Source organism: Silene latifolia, chromosome 2 (assembly GCF_048544455.1).
Source record: "Silene latifolia isolate original U9 population chromosome 2, ASM4854445v1, whole genome shotgun sequence".
Taxonomy (NCBI): Eukaryota; Viridiplantae; Streptophyta; class Magnoliopsida; order Caryophyllales; family Caryophyllaceae; genus Silene; species Silene latifolia.
In genome coordinates this window covers 35,106,859-35,128,148 of record NC_133527.1, presented here as the reverse complement: position 1 = coordinate 35,128,148, position 21,290 = coordinate 35,106,859, and the positions used below count along the sequence as shown (strand labels likewise).

At 37.0% G+C, this 21,290-nt stretch overlaps 2 protein-coding genes across 2 annotated transcripts; both read right to left on the bottom strand.

The window, feature by feature from the left end:
- Positions 1 to 5,977: 5,977 nt before the first annotated feature.
- On the bottom strand, positions 5,978 to 7,422 carry LOC141642596 (nuclear transport factor 2B-like). Its single transcript, XM_074451433.1, has 2 exons — positions 6,576 to 7,422; positions 5,978 to 6,202 (listed from the first exon to the last, which is right to left on the bottom strand). The coding sequence occupies exons 1-2, from the start codon at positions 6,873 to 6,875 to the stop codon at positions 6,128 to 6,130; spliced, it is 375 nt and encodes a 124-aa protein (XP_074307534.1). The 5' UTR covers positions 6,876 to 7,422; the 3' UTR covers positions 5,978 to 6,127.
- Positions 7,423 to 10,142: 2,720 nt separating this feature from the next.
- On the bottom strand, positions 10,143 to 11,383 carry LOC141642595 (putative dolichyl-diphosphooligosaccharide--protein glycosyltransferase subunit 3B). Its single transcript, XM_074451432.1, has one exon. It carries the CDS (start codon positions 11,272 to 11,274, stop codon positions 10,243 to 10,245), a length of 1,032 nt encoding a protein of 343 aa, XP_074307533.1. The 5' UTR covers positions 11,275 to 11,383; the 3' UTR covers positions 10,143 to 10,242.
- Between the last annotated feature and the right edge of the window lie 9,907 nt (positions 11,384 to 21,290).

Here is a 21,290-nt window from a genome sequence, read left to right as displayed (position 1 = left end):
ATCCTAGCATGATTCTAAAGTTATTCCAAACACATTTCCAATCACATATTACTAAATTAAGAGAAATAGTAAGAATTTTCATAGCATATCATCATCACTTCCATATCATGTTTAATAACCCAAATAAATTTTTCAGACGGTCTTTACAGCTGAGACAATTTTGGCATAATTTTCATCATCAATCGTTCCTACTATCATACTGAGGTTCAACTTATACTTATAATGTGAATGGCAACATAAATTTTCAATTATAAATCACGAATTTCCATTTGGGGCACTTTTAAGACGGAGTTTTAAGGCGAATTTTTAAGGGTAAAATCATCAAAATCTATCCTCCAACATAATATAAACAATGCTTAAAGCTCAATTCTACCATCTAACCATTGCAAAACAATCACAAATCAACTTCAATTTTGGTAACCCTAGAAATTTCGATTCCAACTATGTATGTTTCTAATCTATTCTACAGCAATTAGTCACCAACAAGCATGAATAGGGGGCATGTGAATCATGTTTCAACCATCAAAACAACAACTTACTCATGTGGATCGAAATTTTCAGATTATTTCACTATTTTAACATATTCAAAGTAATAAGGCACATAAATTAAGAAGAATAACATACCTTGATTGATTAATAAAGTAAAGAAACGAATTAAACAAGGAAAATCAACCCTAAAAATCACTACTAACCCAAGAGAAAGAGAGGATTTGAGAGGAAAAAGGAGATTGAGAGTGATTTAGGATGGGTGTGTCGAAATATAGAAGAATAAGAAGAAGAATTAGAAAGATGAAAGGTTTTAAGAAAACCCGTAGGATTTACTGCACAGTAACATACTCGATCGAGTGCCTTGGGTACTCGATCGAGTACCACCCTACTCGATCGAGTAAGAGCTGAATCATCGAGTAACTGCGGGAATTCTCCCACATTCCGATATCATGGCTTCCTAATGGATCGAGTGAGGTCTACTCGGTCAAGTAAGCACTCGCACTCGGTCAAGTATAGCTAAGTGCTCGATCATAAGTACGAAGTAAGTCGAGAATACCTGCAAAACAACACCACGTATCGAGTCCAACTAAGTTCGGAATTCGACACTAATTATCGCATTCAATCATGTTTTATAACCATTATCACACAAAATACAACTCTTCAACAACTAAGAGACATATCACGTTACGTTACAAAAATTACTCAACTCGGTCTACCTGTCACCGAGTTTTGTATAAACCTAGCCGTGCCATTTTATTACATTTACTTGCTTTACATGCTATTACTAAACTCATGTTTACATCAATTTGAAACGTATAATTAACATTAATTCCCCATATTTACTTATCACACAATTATATACTTTGCAAATCACTTAATCAATTATATCTTATATGTTATTCTAAGCAATCTATTTTGCATAATTCAAATATTTCGCAGCGGAAAATTTCAACTAGCTAATAAAGCATATATACATTCAAATTCACTCTTTCACGCATCTCCATGACGTATAATCTCGTCACATAACTCCTAGCTATCCAATAAGCTCACTAATCATCCAACGAGCTTCAATAATCTCGTCAATAATTACCATACTCGGCCCAAACATTACTATCACACCTCTATTAACTCTAACAAAACTTAACCGGAGGTAGCTCCGGTACAATTAACATACATAGCACGCATAGACACACGGACTCCACATTCCCATCCCATGTGACTGGCTTAAGTATCATGGGGCCAAGATTTTGAAATGAGGGCGCCTACTCACCCAAAATCTAGCATCAGCTGGGGCTCCCATTATACATACACCAGGTTCATTTTATTAGACTCTCTACATTCATTGTGTTCATTTGTTTACAGGTTCCAAAATCGTCGCTCTGATACCACTTTGTAACACCCCGATATTCAGAGGAGCCTTAACTAGGCCTACCTTAGCATATAAGGGCGTTACCATCTCGGTTGCCCGAGGTAAGTAATTATCAAACGTCAATAAAAGAACTATTAAGTTGTGTTACAAGTGATTTAAACCAAAATACAATACAATGTTACAACTCAAGGACTACTCGCTATAACCATCATAACTCGTGAAGACTCATCCCTGCCCGGACATCAACTATCAACATCATCAACACCTGTTAAGACCGACTGCTCACCATAAGGGATCACGGCAGACACATAACAAACAAACAACCACACAAGGTCAGTACTGAGACAAGACAAGACAGCTACAAACAACAATACAAACAATGACACTAGTCCCAACTCCAATCACAACAATCCAACCAAACTCATCATCGATCGTCCACTGGACCGATCCTCCGATGGGGGGACCGCAGGCCGTTCCCACCTAAGCCCCGCTCATCGTACGAGCGATAACCCCGTCCATTAATGTGCACATCCCCTCCCGTGGCGGGTTCCACGGAGGGCGAAACTAGGGCGTGAAGTCACTCCCGCAAGCGACCCCACTCGGTAGAGAACGCATCTCGAGAACCATCACCAAATCACGACCACCAACACAAAGACAATCAATTACCATGTCAAACAATCACAATACTAACATCACGACCGACACACTAGACCATCTACAGAAACTGAGTAGGCGAACCTACCTTTAAGCGACCGCAACCAATCCATGCCGACCGATTAACACATCCAGCAACCAAGCAAAGCCTATTACCATCATGCAAATATTTATTACTACAAGCAAAACCCTAACTATAGAAGCAAAGGCACGGATGATGAATATGACATACCTAATAGGGGAAACTCAGCAAGAGACCGCTACCCGGCTCAAGAGACGCTCTCCTAAGGCTCAAGAATCTTCAAAAGGCATCCATGGAGGTTTTGAGGTGAAGGGAAGGGAAAGAGGCGGCTGAAGGATAGGAGGAAAGTGGCGAAAGTGATTTGCGGATTTAACAAAACGCGATATATAACCCTCGCTGGAAACTGGGCACTCGATCGAGTACCCAACATACTCGATCGAGTAACCCTCTACTCGATCGAGTACCCTAGCTACTCGATCGAGTAGCCTCTACTCTATCGAGTACCACTCTTACACGCAGCTCAAACAGGTTTTGGTATACTTTCCTAAGACTACTTCCGCTCCCAAGGTCGGTCAACGATGGTCAAAGGGTCCCTAAAAGGGCGGGTATTACAGATGGGCTGCATCGGCTAGTCTGTCTAAGTCGTTGACTTGCTGTGGATATCTTTGACCTTGTTCAATATGTTGACTTGGTCAGCGGTGCAGAATATGCCCCATCAACAACAATCGTTAAGTATTAAACTCGAAATACTCGCTCTCATAAGATAATACTAATTAGGTTAAATTGAAACAGAGGATCTAAATTACGGTACTTACTAAGAGTGCCCGTGTCAAAGGTTGGGACGCCGTCTTGATGATTTAAGCTACCGGTAATAATGGTTAAGCCCATTCCATCACCAACAAGCATTATATTCGTCTTGGTCGAATCAATCCGAACATTCTCAACATAGGTTCCTTGCTTGACATAAATGATATATCTATTATCAGATCTATTACGGGCGGATGCTACGGCTTCAACCACGGTCACGTAGTCTCCGCTTCCATCTTGTGCAACAACTACATCAGGGAAAATCTCCTTGGGTGATGCCTCGAGAAGATTACTATCCTCCCTTGTCACCCAAAGAGGAAATTTAGGAGTCAACTTGTTATGCAAATCAACTTCATTAGTAGGTGACAATGTAAGAGCAAGTACAATGGTAAGCAACAATCAACTAGCTTGACAATTCCACCTCATCCCTTTAAGCTAATACCATTTTAAGCTAGTAACTATTCAAATGGTTTATTAGAAAATTATTTTTTCCTAAACATAAAAAATTGTAAATCAAATAATAAGAATAAATAAAAAATTATTAAAGCTAATTTTCTATTGGTTGTTTGGTAAGTGGAACCATCTAAGCAAGTAGCAGATGAAGCTTTTACTTAAAAGCGCAAGCTAATTTACAAAACCTTCTCCAATGGTGTAGCAACTAGCTTGCAATTTTATGAAATTGCAAGCAAGTCCCTAAGCTACACCATTGGACTTGCTCTAAGAAGCATGGACAAGGACTCATTAGCTTGAACCATCAAGTCAGTGATCCTAGATTCCAACTCGAGTCGAGCTTCAACCTCAAGCCCATCGAGACAAGTGTCGTGATTAGTGAGAACGCCAATCAGCCAAGTGTGGACATCGAAGTAGCTTAAGCCCAATTCTCCATCACCAAGAGCTGCAACTGAGGCTAACGATCGATCCATAGACATGTCTAGTAAGTGAATGCAAATATCAATTGTTGCATTATTTTTCGGGCTAAGAATTTGACTTTCGACATTTCTGGCCAATGTCACGGTATTTTTGATGTCATCTATGGAATGCTCAAGAAAGGTTCTGAGTTGGGTAGCCTTAGAGACGATGGATAAGCAAGATTTCACGTCGTACAAACCGTGAAAGTCATTATTTGGAGAGAGAGTATTAGATAAATCTGTTGTGGCAAGTAAAATAATCAGAGAAAGGACTATTAGGCATGAAATTTTGATGAAATTGTTTTGTTTGATGTCTTGGGAATTATGTAAAAGAGATTGGTTACATATTGCCATGGCTTATTGCATTGATAGAATTCTTAAGATGTTAGAATTCTGAATTTATATAACTTAATAATTATGTGAGTCATGTGCTGATAATTACAATATTGAATTAAAGAAATTGTGGATCCAATAATAATAATAGTCAATATCATGATTTAAATCTTGCAGGAAGCCAGGAACTGCCCATAAATTCATAATAATAATTCTAAAAAAAATTAAGGGATTTTCTCATTTGTACCCCTAAGTTATTGGCTTTTCTCACTTGTACCCTTCCTTTTTCGGAATTCTCACTTGTACCCTTGAACCTAATTACTACCTCTCAGTTATGACCAAAAGTTAAATTCCGTTACTTTTCCTCCGTTAAGTGATGATATGAAGGTTTATTAGTCACTAATTGAATAATAAAACAATTGATTAGTCACTAATTGTAACTAATTAATCTGTAAATCATAGAAATTGCACACTGATCGATGCCTAAATCCTTTATTGAGTTATTTCCTTCTCTGATTTCTAAAACCAAAAGTCGTACAACCATCCATGACTATCACACATTCCACAATCACTTCCATTCCGCGGCTACCCGCTATCCATGGCCGCCTATTAACCCTACAACTCATGAAACTATCAAATCTTGTCGTGGAAAAACACATTGGCTGGTCTGAGGAAGTGACTGATTTGGCAATAATTAAGAAGAGATGGGTGTTCAGTGCAAGGTTGGGTATTCATGTCGTAGTGGAAAGTGGTTGATGAGGGCAGGGTTATGATCGACGATATTAATTAACCGGCAATATAATCACTTAACGGAAGAAGAATAACGGAATTTAACTTTTAGTCATAACCGGGAGATAGTATTAAAGTTCAGGGGTACAAGTGAGATTTCCGAAAAGGTAAGGGTACAAGTGAGAAAAGGCAATAGTTCAGGGGTACAAATGAGAAAATCCCAAAAATTAAAAAATGATTTTGGATGGGAATTGGAAGAACGTGAAGAATTGGAATCTTGTACGGTGTGCAGTGTTTAACATGATGATTTTTCTATCAAAAATATTAAATTTAAATTAAACTAACAAAAAAAATGATTCAATACTCATTCCGTTTCACTCTGTTAGTCGCATTTGATTGTCGACGTGAAGTAAGAAAAGTGGAGTGGGGCAGAACATAAAGGCGAGAATGCCTTAGCATACTTGCTGGTCGCAGGGCTTACCTGAGATACATTTTTTCCCACACATGCACTCCACATGGTGTGTGTATGAGACCGTTGGTAAGGAAGGAATGCTCTCACGGCTGCCCACTCGGGTTCAACCTCTCGTCTCCACTCATGGATCTCTTGATAATTAGAAGCTAATTAAATGAAACGAAAGGCTTGACCTGTACAGCTGTAAAATATTGTCGTCGGAACTAACTGTACTATATATAAGTAATGAGGCCATGTCACAATTCAGTCACTTACAATTCAAAAACCATATTACAGTGAAGATAAAGTTGTGAAAAATGTTTTACAGTCGGGAATCGATATTAATCCCATTTGACATTGGCAGATTAACAATAATTGAGACGGAATATGTCATTTTGCACGAAGAAACTGCCTTGTGGGGTTGGAATCAAATGAAACATCTGCACCAAGAAAAAAATAATGTCAGTGCTTTAAACAGAAAGCCTGTGTAATTGGTACTCTGGATGTTTTTAGAAAGACATGACACACACACACTGCATACAAGTAGCTAAGAACTGTAGTTGATTTCAATATAGGTATAAACCGAAGGTCAGATACTTCTAAATGGGACTGAGTAACATATCGACTGACATACTCCGTTTAGCAGTTACATTGGCTTCTATCAGCACCATCATGATGTTATATCATTCATGCTCGCAGTTATTTAATGGTTGAATCACAAAGTAACAGTTGCAATTCGTGATAGCATGCAATGTCGAGATGGCACATACAATAACACAAGTTATTACATATGGGTAAATATAAGTGAAGTACCTGGCTAAATCTGAGAGGATGTTCCTCACCACCAAGCTGCAAGCTACCACTAACAAAGACGATAATACCCCCGGTAATTCCAGAAGGTTGAGAATCAATGGTGCTGATCAAATGACGACATTGATCAAAAGGCAGACTATTGATCTTTGTAGAAATATGCTCTACGCCTTCAAACTTTTGGCCTTCAAACGACAGCAAAGATGTTGGTTGATATAGAGTAGCAAGCGTAGGACGTTCAGTATCAAAAAGATGGTAGTAATGATCAACAAACGCCTTTCCTATCGCCTCATATTCCGCCATTTTCTCTGCTGCTAGTTAGTTTCCTTCACTAGTTGGTAAGTGCCTCTCAGATGTTATAAGAGGGTCTATATAAGGGGAATATATCGTAGCGTAGATTACTGCATAGATTAAGCAAAGAATATAGTGTTTGAAATGTGGCACAAAAGTGCTTTTAAGTATCTCACCCTTTTTAGGCTCATTTACTAACCAACCCTTTACATAATTTGTTCTTATGGTGGCTTCAGCTTTTGACTACAGCAACCAAGTGGTACAGGTAAAAATGTTTCAGCTTATCGGTTAGGCCTTTTACGACAGAAACATAAAGGAATTACTGAGGGCATTAAAGGAATTGTGCATGAATGATGCAGAGTAAGAGAGCATCAAATTCGTTGTATTTTCACGCTAATGCTAACCCACGGAATCGTAAAAGGCCGACTAATCTGCACACAAGAACTGCGTTTTCTTAACGCATTTTCTATTTCCAAATTCCAATACGCATTTGTTAGATGTGTCAACTGTTACTATTGCAAGAGCTGCATTATTACATATTTACATTCGTACCGAAAATCTCTTAATCTAGTGTTTAAGACGGAGGTATTATAGACAATAGGTCTTAGGTTCGAATCCCCTCCCCTCTATTGTAATGGGACTAAGGGTAAGCTTCTTTATACCAAAAAAAAAAAAAAAAAAAAAAAAAAAAAAAAAAAAAAAAAAATTGCATTAGTCCAACCACATCAGAATCAGACGCAAATTATTTGATCCAAATTACCTAACCCATGAGGCCATGAAACAAACAAACACCTCGAATTGATGTTTAAATTGGCCCAATATGTAACCATGCAAACAAACTTACTCCCTCCATATTCTCCAACTGGCCCAACCAGTAGCAAACTCAAGTTGGCTCGATCCGACACAGAGAGACCAATAAACCAGAAATGACTCGAACCAAGTTAATCTGATCCAAATGAACCAATTGAGACGTAAAATCAACGGATACAAGATTACAACTTTACAAGCCAAACACTACTGAAATACTTTTCCACAAACCATATCCAATGATAATGACGAACAAACTCATACCAACCTTAAACAGTATAGCTCAGGTGTTCAACATTGAAAACAGTTCAGAAGAATCAGAACACCACTAATCCACTATTGCAATTCAATAAACTGCCCAGAACTCTGGAATCAAACAGAGCTACACAAGCGGAAAGCATTCGACTGCTGCTAGAATGCGACTTTAACCGTGATTCTGTGAATTTTATAACCACGGTTCAGAGAATTAAGTTAAGTTCAATTAAATCGATCCTAAGCAAAAACAACATCACTGTAGTAGATTTCCTGTAACGAAGCAAATGGACAATTTGAAACCACATAAACTCAAACTGTCACGCATGATGGGTCAAACTTAAGATTAAAAATAAACGGTTGGGAAACCGCCGAGGAACTTAACAAAAAAATCAACCTTTTGATAAATCTTACACCAATGAATCTCTCATTACTTTGACATTCATCCACTTATTACCGTAAAAACAAATGAAGAATGAGTAGTTCTTCTAAACAAAGAAATCCTGATTATAGATTTAATGATAGGAGGAGGAACAAAACAGCGAAAATCTAGCACTGATGCAGAAAGCTTGGTCTCTTTGTACAGACCAACAACAGAGAAAACAAGACAGACAAACACAAGACAAATTGGCCGAAACAGGTAGAAACCAGTCACAGAAGATTGAGCTGACAGGTGAAAACTGAAAATTATTAGAATGACAGACACATGGCATGAAACTATTATTGAAACAACACTCAAGATCGATACCGTTTTAACATGTGCATTTTCATTCCAAAAGATAACACAGATGGAATGAAATGTTAAGTAGGCTAAATTTCCTAACTAAACATTCTTAACTAGTCAAGTAGGCTAAATTGAATTTTTTTTCAGTCAAGTATCAGAAGCAAAGGTTATAACAATCTTACCACTAGGTTTCAAAATAACCTGCCTTGTATTCTTCTTTCTACCCTTACCCATCTCAAGTCACACTCAGTGACAAGAATATGCTTTGCTTGATGTATACTGAGAGGAATTTACGAAGTAACCATGATCGAAAGACGTCAAACAGTCACGCCACAAGGTTGGGTTTTCTCATTACCTAAACTGATAGAAGAATGTAGCTATCAAATTGACAAAAGTGGAGTTCTGATCTATAGAGCAAAAAGGTTTAATAAGCTGGATTATGACTTGCAGCAACAACCCACCATCACCAGCATAAAATGCACACGCAAGGAAACACAGAGAGCAATTCTCGTATTATTCTTGTTCACATAGCTACCATTCTGTTTTACAGACTCTCTATGGTATTCAAATGGGTACATATCTAAGTGTCACACTGAGCAGAACTAACTTAGACAGACACAAGGACTTGATCCTAAAATGGGGATACGGTCAGTAGGACACATTTTTTAAACAAAAGATTATATACTATAATTTGAAATTATTTAATGTCAGACTAAATTCTTTTCATACTAAATATATTTACAGCGATTACTAAAATCAAAATAAGAGAATAGGTTAATATGGAGTATAACATTAACTGTTTCATACATAATATCTTCATCTACTATTGCCATGAGATCCTCCCCTTTCGGCTAATTGTTCTTCAAGGAGAGGTCTCCAATTGGTAAAGCGCAGATTCCACTCATTCTTAAGGGTCAGGTCAGATACAAGCACTTTCCATAGTGAAGAATGGAAGTAACATAAACCAATACACTGTTCCTTAAAACTGTATCCTTATGAGAAATACCTCTGCGGCTCTGCTTATAGCAAATGGCTAGAAAGGTAAACTAGGTAGTGATGTTGGAGTTACTTGTTGATCCTAAGAATATCATTCATTAAAACACATAAAACAAATTCATCTAGCGCCCATTTTCGCGAAAAGTAGAATGGCACCAGCTAAACAATTAGCATACGCTAGGAGAAAAGACTCGGATCGCACAACAAAGATCACATGCTAACTTGAATACCAATGCAACCACATTGACCTCTAGAACTAACTTGATCATTCTAGCAAATGATAAAACTATAAAAGTAACAACCAAGGAATTCAAGACTAGAGCTTTACATAGGAAACATTTTCTAAAAAGGAACCGCATTGCTACTTAAATCCAAGTTGGTGCAATAGATTATAGATTGTATCAATAACATTAGCATACGCGATTCACATAGCAACTATAGCAAATAAATCTATCTTCAAACATAAACGTATCAAAATATCAAATCTCAAAATAAAAGCATTAGGACTAATACTGATTCTCATTTGTCATATCTATGTTCCAAACAAAACCGAAAAATGTCAAGGTTCAACAACAACATTACCCATTACAAACCGCGAAATCACCAGCTAGAAGGCCAGTAAGCATGAATACCATAACCAGTCTTCCAATTATCCAGATAAACAACCTTCTTAACAGCCCAAAACGACACAATCAATGCGAAAACCATCAAAAACCTCTGCACCTTCAAACTCCTAATCTTCACAACACCATGAGTCACAAACCCAAGCAAAACACCAACAACCGTATACAAAAACCCGACCGCAAAACCCTCAGCACCCAACTGCATCCCAGACCCTTGGTAAAAGAACACCAACTTACTCGGATCATTCCTATCCGTAATAAACATGGGCATTTTCCTAATTATATTATGCATCGTACCCGAAACACTGAAAAAATACACAAACGTAGCACCAAACATCCAAATCTTATAATCATGTAACAATGTATTCCCCTGAAGAAACCGTTTCACCGCAAATGGTGTCCACACCGCGAGGATCGCGAGAATAATAGCGATCTTGGCGGGGGAAAGGAACGGGGGACGATGGATAGGACCCACAGAAACTTTCGTCCTTGACTCGACGAACTCGGACATTGACTCAGCGAGTCGGGAGAAATCGCCCTGGTCCATCTTATCTGATTTCTCCAAATCCGTCACGTGAGGGAGCACGAGGCGGATGTGGGGTAGGGAGTTGACCCCGAAGCGGGCAAATGAGCGTTGGGAGTGTTGGAACTCGAGTTGGAAGAAGAAGAGCTTATCGTTGGAGGATGAAACGTCGTCGTTTTGGGTGTTGGTTAGGAAGGAAGAGGAGACGAGGGAGAATTCGGAGAAGAGGGTGGGAAGTTGAAGTTCGGATTTGGAGTGGAGGTTTTGAGCGTCGAAGAAGATTAGGAAGGAGAATGGACGTGGGGTTGGGATGGTGGTGAGTCGGGTTAGGAGGTGGTCGGTTAGGTGGATTACACCGGATCGGGATTCGGATCGGAGGTGGATGAGTTCTTCGATTAGGTCTGTGGTTGGGGTTTGGGTGGTTGGTGTGGTTAGGAGGGTTAGGGTTAGGAGGAGGAGGAAGATGAAGAGTGGTGGAGGAGACATTTTGGCCTTTGGGGATGGTGGGTGAGATCGGAAATGTGTGAGAAGTGTGGGAGGGGGAGTAGACTGGTAATAGAAGAAGAAGATTGGGAGGTCTTGACTCTTGACTTTGACTCTTACGTTGATTTTTTTTATTTTTTTTTAAAGGACAAAAAATGGAGTATTGAGATTTGAGTCTAGAATGGGTTGTGCTTAGACTTGTTAAACGGGTTAGGATTGGCGGGTTTGAATTGGATTATATTTTGATGTGTTGTGTAGACTTGTTGTATCAATTGTATTGTTTAAGATTGAGGTATGTCTTGAATTTGACGGGTTAAATAACATATCATTTGTATAAATAAATTAAAAAAAATGTTTAAATATTAGTAAAAGATTTGTCTTATCTATGCAAGTGACATCTATTTGATCGGTTTTAATATTAAAAATTTAGAGGTGGCAATTATTGACACAACACAAACTCGACACGAAGTTAGCGGGTTAGGGTTAAAACATTGTGACCCATTAAGTAATTGGGTTGACACGAACACGACACCAAACTTAAATGGGTCGGAGTAGGGTTGAGCTCTTTCGACAGAACCGATACGAATAACCTATTTATTTAAAAACGTCCTTGTAACAACCCGGATTATAAAACAAAAGAAAAACGTAATCTACTCACCTTACACTAAAAGTCTCTATGGGGTGTGTACTGTTCATATGAACAGTTTTAAACGCAGCATGTGATGTCGTTTAGGCGTTGGTCTTTTCTTGCGCTGGGCTGCTTATGTGGGCTTGTTTAACGCTGCCCCATACAAAGATAACATTTAGTGGGCTTTACTTTCTGGTCATCTCCAGTCTCTCAGATTGACCGTCTTTTTTCCCCCTCTCTAAATTCTTTTTGCAGCCACACATTTTCTCCCTTCTCTCTCCAATTTCCGCCTTAGTTTCCACCATTATTATCAGTGCATTTTCTTAGCTTCCTCCCTATCTCATTCCCTTCCGAAATCATTTCGTTTTTTTGAGTAACTGACAGATTTGTTTGATACAAAATAACACCGATCATAATGGTGGTATGTGAGGAAGAAACGCTCGTGCATCCAGTAACAGGTATTCTCAGCTCTTAATTTTAAGCAACTTTATATTTGTTTCGGGTGTTTATGTGTTTAGTTTCGGGTCGCTTTTCTTGGTTAGGTGTAATGTTCAATCTTTATTGATACTATTGAATCAAAGAAGCCCTGCGTTAATTGTTCAGGATCATAGAAAAGTTGAACCTATCAAAACATACCATGTAGAATCACATGCTAAAAACCACTTTCATTAAATCAAATAATCAAATCCACCTGATCAATCTTAACATACCTAATCAATATCCTTCTCTTAAAGAAAAGATAATTCATATTCATAGGTGTCAATGTGTCAGACGAATGGTATAATCAAATAATTGACCCTTTAATTCATGATTCAGAATAACAACACTCAAAATTAGCAGCTTGTCTCCAACCCACTAATTCAAGTTGCCGATATGATCAGTTAATTTAGGGTTTATGTTTGATGTCATCGTTTCAGTTCTTTGTTAACAGGGGGGAAGTAATGAAACAACAACAAGAGGAATTTCACAAAAGTCTCATACACAACAAGACGATGAGGTACTTTATCATTTGATTTGTTTAATTCCATGAATTATATCGAAACCGAGTTAGAAGGTGAGATCCATTCTTCCCTGTTCATCCATCAATTAATAGAGTTTCCTTGTTGTTTCTCGAAAGAATCGGGAGCATGACATCCTTCTCACGATGCCAAAAAACGCGATCGAAAAGGAGAAATTAGGAGCCTGGTCTTAGACTTTGTAAGGTTGATCAAGATTTGGAAAGGATTAATGAGGAATAAGTGTATGAGTTTACAGTTTTGGATGGGGTTACATGTAATTTAACACCTTTGCAGCTTACTTGGTCATAGTACTTCTGCTGAAGAGGTAGCAGTTGAGACTATAAACCAAATTTTGTTGACTTGGTTTAGTTGGTTGATAACTTGTAATGATAATTGAATTTGTTTCAGTGAGTTCGTTTGTTACGATTTTCAGGAAGTGCAAAGAATCAGAGATGGGCATCCTGGTGATTGCTTTGCTTTTTCGAATGGTCGTATCAATGGCTCGTTCAACATCACTTGAGCTTTTGGTGCTGGTTTCCTCAAGCAGGTCTTGAGCTTCCTTACCGACGGTACTTTAGTTAAATTGATTTTGCGTTTTGCCTTCTTAGGATGATTCGTGTTATGTCAACTGATTTTGCGCTGCACTTTGACCCTTTCTCATGTAAAACGCTGTGTTTAAGCTAACCTTAGTTATTATACGTTCCCCAATATCTCACCCTACCACCTCGATTATTTTCAGTTTCTCTTAAGACCCCCCTGCATCACCAATTCTGAAATTCACCATCATCGCCCCCTCAAACTCTCACCTCCATCTTCTCATCCGTTTCTTTTTTTCTTTCTCCTACCCCTCAAACTGTTACCTCCATCATCTCATCTCATTTCAAAATCAACTATCAACAATCTTTCATTTGCCTCATCTCTCCTATTCCATCCTCTGCTCCCAGTTAAGCTATTAATAAAAAATATCAAAAAAGAGTTAAGTTACCTAATTCCTTACTTACAGAACACTACAAGTGGATCACTCTGATTCAACTTGTCTTTTATATTATTTCACAACCATTATTAAAAAATTAGTAGGATATTCTTGCTCAAGAACTTGATCATGTTCTACTGTCAAAGTCGCCTCCGGAGGTAAATAATTTTGTAAGTTTTAAAGTAAAGGAGAAGGAGAACATATCCGAAAGGTAGTGGAACTAAGAAATAGTATTGTCAATATAGACTGATAATCACTTAAGAGATGATTACACTTGGGAGTTGTCCTATTCAGTTAGACCTTGTAAACCCGAATCAGACGCGAAGAAAAAATCTCAACCAGATCCACAACCCGGTTTTCCTTAAATCATCCTAGCTAGAAAATGACACAATTTTAGTGATACAAAGGTTCGATTTTGATGTAGGAGAATCAAAGCAGAAATTCGAGGGTGGTTGATATGCGTTTACGACTTCAAAGATCTCACTCGGTCTTGCTAACCTCTTATTCATGGTCGTATTAGAGTTTATGTTAGTCGATCTTGAACCATTTTGGAAATCATGGTCCATGTTCGTTCACGAAGACGATGCTTAATATTAGTCTTCAACCGAATTTTGTGGTGCCAATTAGGCTTGATGCTTGATGTGTTGTTACCAAAATTGTTGACTGAAAGGTAATAAGTTGCAGTGAATTTGTATTTGCTTAGGAAAAAAATAAATATGTTTCTGATTTTTAATTAGCGGGTGCCGTGGGTTTCAGAAAGGACCATGCAATGATCTAGATATTATGAAAGGTTGAAAGTAACGTTTCTTATTTTGAGGATCTGTGGTAATTTCGTTGTCTTTGATGTGGAAGAGATAAATTTTAGTGAAAAGTGGATGATTTAATTCTTGCTTTTGCTTTTGCTTGCCGCTTGTACATGCCCATGATACGATGTTTATGTAGAGAACTACAAGTTCATCTGATTACGAAGATCTTAAAACTAGGCTATTAACCTATAAGCTATGTTGCTCAGGCTCGTTAAGAAGTATCCAACACGGGTGTGTCTCCAAGTGTCGGTCTCAGTCATTTTTATAAAAAATATGCATATTTTGACTTAAAATGAGGTGTCAAAGTGTCATACCCTTATCCGAGTGTCAAATGTCGGGACATGACTCATGAGTACATGGGAGAATTAGAAGAGTCGAAGTAACATAGCCTATAAGGTATAATGTGTATTAGTTTTTGTACGAGGTTATTTAATTGTGTGATTAACCTAGATACTCATTAGTATTTGATTTTCCGCACATGACTATACCGGTAAGTAAGTTTGTCTCATTAAGAGATATACATGAATTTGTGAATGAAACAAACTATTATGATCATTGATGAATTCGTGACCCATCATTGACTCTTGTGTTTTATCGTTGAAATATTACTTTCATCATAGGTGAGTATTAGGAGGCAGCAAACTTTAACCAGGCCAGTAAATATATGTATATAAAAGCAATGTATTAATTTCTTTTGAGGTTTTCAACAAGGTATCTCATTATCTTTTTCTTGGACTTAACTTCTCTCTATTTAGTTACAACATTTTCTTATTACTATTTCTTTGCATACTTATTAATTGTACTACTGCTAATAATAATATCATCGCTTTCTTGTATTAATTTTCGCTCTTGCTAGCCGGTGAACTTTAGCTAAAAAGTTGTGTTAAGCCACAGTTGCCCTGCCCCATACGACCTGCTTTTCTCAAAGGTTCCTCTTTTCCTCATATATTGATGGCATTTTCCTTCCATTTATTCTGGACATAGTTGACTTTACCCTACTACAAGGGATTAATAGAAAGTTAATGGGAATCATGTCAAGAAGGTAAAAATGTAAAGCACTATATAAGACACCCACCAAGAAAGCAGATTCTGGATGTTGCCGTTAAGGGTCTGTGAATTAGGTCCTGGAAGTACCATGTGCAGGTTCAATCTTGACCCGCTAAAATAGTTATTCTATCTTTTATGAAGTTATGACACTTATTTTCTCGTATATGACCGTCTTTTTCAGCGGACAGTTTTCTTTTTAAGTCGAGAGAAAGAAAGACGGATGTAAGGAGTGGGAGAAGGAAAAGGAAAAAGGCAGAAAGGCCTTTATGCTGTTAGTTTTAACAATATACACGAGAGAGGGAGTGGGGGAAGAGGCCAGTATGTTAACTTTTTTTAACAAATACACATGAGAGAAAGATACAGAGGGGGCAGGGATAGAGGCCTTTACGTTGTTAGTTTTAACAAATGTGAGTGAGACTAGGGGAGAGCGAGAGTGTTGGTTTTAAAAACTGAAAGGGGCTTGGTAGGGAATCAACAATCTTATTCCAACTTTTGGTGTATTTGCACATCCAGCGAACACAAGTTATTTCAGCCCGCCTGTTTTAACCTTTGTACAAGTTTTTAATGTATATTTGCACATGCAGCAAAACATAAGTTATCTCCATATTTGCACATCCAGCGAACTGATGATGTATTAATTGACTGGTGTACGTGAGACGAATGAAAGAGCGTGGGAGGGATAAAGGATGAATATGTGATCAAAAGAGGGGGGAGAGAGGGAGACAAAAGCGATGAATATGTGAAAACAACAGGGAGATAGGGAGAGGGAGAGAGGGGAAGAGTATGAACATGTGGACATTAGCGAAAGAGATATGGAACTGTGGAGCCTTGGGCCTTGGGGTATTACATATTAAGATAATAGTAAAACATCTCAAAGTAGAAATAAAGGGAGGAATAGAGAAGGGACTCAGGGAGAAAGGAGAGGGGAGAGGAAATAGGGTAGAGATATGGAAGTATGGAAGTATGGAACTATGGAAGGGTGATTAAGGGAACAAAAGTGAAGGAGAGTGAGGGAGGGAGAAAGACGAAATAGGTGAATAAAAGCGAAAGAGATATGAAACTAGAGGAAGGAGAGAAAGAGGGGGAGGGTGAGGGACAAATGCCTTTGAACTCAGAACATCCTCCTTGTTAAATACTCGGTAGCATGTTACTGATGTCGGTTTTAAGTCTTATACCAGTTTGTGAAATACTTGGTACAGGTAATTATTAATTCTGACTTATTCCCATCATGAGTAAATCTACACTACACTATTTTTGTATGAATACTAGGGGACAAAAATCCAAATTATTCAAAATCAGTTATCTTCTGTTTAGTTAATAAGATCTTACCGAACCCATAAGCCTTTGAGTATTACATCAAGGTTATAGTAAGGGCGAGGAGAGCACTCTAATTAAGTTTAGTTGATTGAGCAATTTTTTTTACCTACTAGGATTGGAAGGACTCGACACTTGCCTTGATTTTGTTGAGGTATGTGCGACCTTATTTATGGTTTTACTTAAATCCGTCTTACAGAAGATAAGATGCTTGAATTTTTTTTGAACACTTTTGATAGTTTAGTGCGGTAAAGTTAGCTTAATTTTAGCGTTAGTCCTCTAAAGGTATGGAATGTGATCAAACATTATAACTTTTGATTCCTCGACTATAATGGCCGTTAACTCTCTTTGTTCATTAACGCCACTAATTGAAAGGCAAGCTCAACTGGATATGCACATATCGTGGTTTTGCTAGATTTTTGCGGTTTCAATATTTTTTCTTGCACCCACTTATTCTTCTGTTATGTATATCTTTTTATATCTACAGGAGTTATGCTCGGCGTCTTCACTCAAATTTTACATAGCAAAAGGAAAAGACACTTATTATTACATGTTTGATGGAAAAATTAAATTTAATATGTTTTTGGATAGATGTAAATACAATTTTCATTTATTGGATGTAGTTTGTTACAACTCCTCATGTTTTTCTCATGAGATTAAGGGGGTTATAATCCTTCGTAAAATAAGCAATTGTGTTCGTTTGGCTTGCAATTATATTGTTCCTTTATGTCGCGCTTACTAAGTTTGAACAAGCTAAATAAGCCACTAGACAAACAACTCGCGAATAATAATATCTTGGGGTATCGCGCGCGAAGCGCGCGATACAACAACTAGTATAAACTAAATATCAGAGTACGATACTGATAAAAGGGTCAAGGTGGCGAAAACACCTGACCAATCCGGTTCGCTACTAAATCCAAAACAACTAATACATTATTAAAGGGTTCTTAAAACATGAAAACAAAGTCCTAATTTATTATTCATCTCGCCGCACAGTACTTCCCCAGCAAGATATCATCCAAAACAACAATCATCTGAACAACCTGGGAATGGGGGTCGACAATTAGTCAGGAGTAACTAGATGCTCTCCCAGTCATGTTTACAACAATCAAATATAACCAACAATCAATAACAATTGAAATGCATAAACAGTAAACATGTGAGATCATCTATACTCATGAAAATCAAACTCGGACTTACGACTCATGACATTTATAACACTAGACGAATGAGACTATATGCAACCACTAGACCATGGACACCTACAAACCAAAGTAGACACGATCCACAGCACATAAGGCGCAAAGCTAGCAACAAAGCATAGCGAATAGAGCGAATAGAGCGAACATTTAACTGATGAACTAGCAGATGGAACGTTTAACTGACGAACCATCGGTTGTGAAGTATTTAACTGATACTCCACGGTACTATGTATAGCGTATCAGCACTGCCTATATGCCTAAGACCTGGCCAGACCTCTCGATGCGTTAACTGTACACCGAACGACACTCGAGACCCAAAACGTTTAACTGACGAATCTGGCCACCCCCGAACATAGACCAATAAACCTCCGAAGAGCAGCTCTTGATTCATTCTGATAGTATTTAACTGATAATACCGTCATCTAATCGACCAGCCAACAAATAAATGCACAGTTTAACTGACTGTACAACTCATGCGTGAATAACATCACGACTCAACATAGTAGAACAGTTTAACTGACTGTCCTACCAACATATGAACAAAAGTAACCAACGAATCATGCACACATTGTCACATAATAACCGTACACAACACAACATGTGAAACAAGTATCAACCATACAATGTTATAGTACTCCAGCTATAACTTTAACATTAATCATTCAATGTTATAGTACCCTGACCATAACATAAACTCTGGATGCGAGGTTATAGTAACCTCGACTATAACTTCAACATATATAACTTGAAGTTATACTTACCTCAACCATAACCTTGGCACGTAACTCAAAGTTATACTAGTTCCAACTATAACCTTGAGCCATAAATCTCAGGGTATGTTAGTTTTAATTATAACCTTAACTCGTACCCAATGTTATAGTAGATTCAGCTATAACCTGGATTCATATTTCCAAGGTTATACCTATTTCAGCCATAACTAGAGTAACTACCCAAAGTTGTATTAACTTTAGCTATAACACTTGAATCATCATCAAGGTTACACTAGCTTTAGCTATAACTTTGGAGAGAACTCTTGGCCGCCTATCATACCGCCACTAGGCTTTGATTCGTAAACCCTAATTGCGCTCATGATACCCATAATAAACATGTAAACAATTTACAAGACATAATTAAAACATTAAATCATATACAAACATGCGAAAACATAATTAACATGATAATAAACAATCAAAACATGTACTAATCATACAAATCAATCAATAAATCACATTAATTACATCAATTGGCATAAACATGATTAAAGGAAAACACCTAGTTACCTTACTAAGCAAATAATTCTAAAGATCGTCTTCAACGATATAAACGTCTTCTCCAGTTGCAGTCTCCACGCCTTTATTGAAATCATCCACGTGCAAAAGATAACGAATCTAATAAATATACTAATATATATATATATATATATATATATATATATATACATATAGAGGCAAGATCCGGTGAGTTTGCCACTTTTCGTGAGTTACCCCCGCATATATATACAATTGAATTGATTAACAAATTAAAATTAGTTGCACACAAACAATTCATCGTGCGCAGTACCTCCTTCTCCACCATTATTTCCTTTCTCACTCTTTACAAACAAAAACATCAACAAAATCAATCAAAATCTTTCAAATTCATCAACAATCTCATCAATTCTTCCAATTTTTTTTTGTGATTCCAATCAATTACAACAAATTCGTTCACAAATTCAATTACTTTAATTGAAACGATCAGTTTTTTCTTCAATTGATAATGAAATTTCGGAAAACCCTAACATATCAAATCAAAACGAAGGTATGAATATGTTACGATTTCGTAGCTAATAATCGACTAATTTCAGTGATTTTCGTAGCTATTGGAGAATCAAAAAAACAAATACTAATCAGATTTTTGTGTTCTTTTTTTCCGCGATTTTCTTTAAAAACAAGATCAGAATAACAAATACTCATCAGATTTCTGTCTTTTTACGATTTCATGATTAATAACATTAGTAAAGAACGATTTCAACAGAAAATTTGTTTATTACAATAAATTCTGATTAGATTTCATTATTTTTGGTAATTTGCAGGTGAAGTGACGTTGAACGGGGATAATTGATGCTCCATGAAAGAATAATTGACGTCGTGTAATAGAATAACTGATGTTGTATGATAGAATAATTACGTTACTGTAATAAAATAACTTGTTTACTGAAAATAATGTTCTCTGCTATGTATAGTTATTTTAATGTAGAAACTCAGTTATTGTAATAAAGAAACGTAGTTATTTTATAGTTAACTTAGTTGTTTACTGAGAATAATGTTCTCTGGTATTGATAGTTATTCTAATGTAGAAACTCAGTTATTGTAATGTATAACTCATGTTATTGTATTGAGGTGCAACTCAAATATAGTCAACTTTCTGTCGTTTGTTTGTTTCATCTTGTTTAATTGAATACCTAGCCATTTTCAAAAGAATAATTGATTTTCTTCGATGAAACGATTGAATTACTTTGCAACAAAAGAGAATGAAGATGAATTGGAATCTGAATTTGACATAAGCAACACTTTTTTACAACATAAAAATAGAGTAATTACATCAGAGTCGTATAATAATTGCCTTAAATTATTACAATAACCGTGATTGAATTTTACAATAACCATGCTTGAACTATTGCGTACTATAATAACTATTACAATAACCGTGATTGAGCTATACAATAACCATGATTGAACTTTACAATAACTATAATTGAACTATTGTGTCCTTTTTCACCATTCTTCCGCCAATATTTCTTCCCGACGAAAATCATGTCTTGTCTGTTGATGAAGGTTGAACCAGCATAAAGCAAAAGCTCGCTAAAAGAAATAAAAACAAAAAAGGGCGTAAGTTGAAAATAACTATGCAATTGAAATACAATAACCACCTATAAGTTATGAAATAACCATAAAAACACTATGAAATAACTGGAAATTCTATAGAAGTAGAAGCATAGTTTGTAGAATGGGGTAACTATGCAAAATGAAATACAATAATCCAATTAATGCATTAAAATAATTGAACTAACAC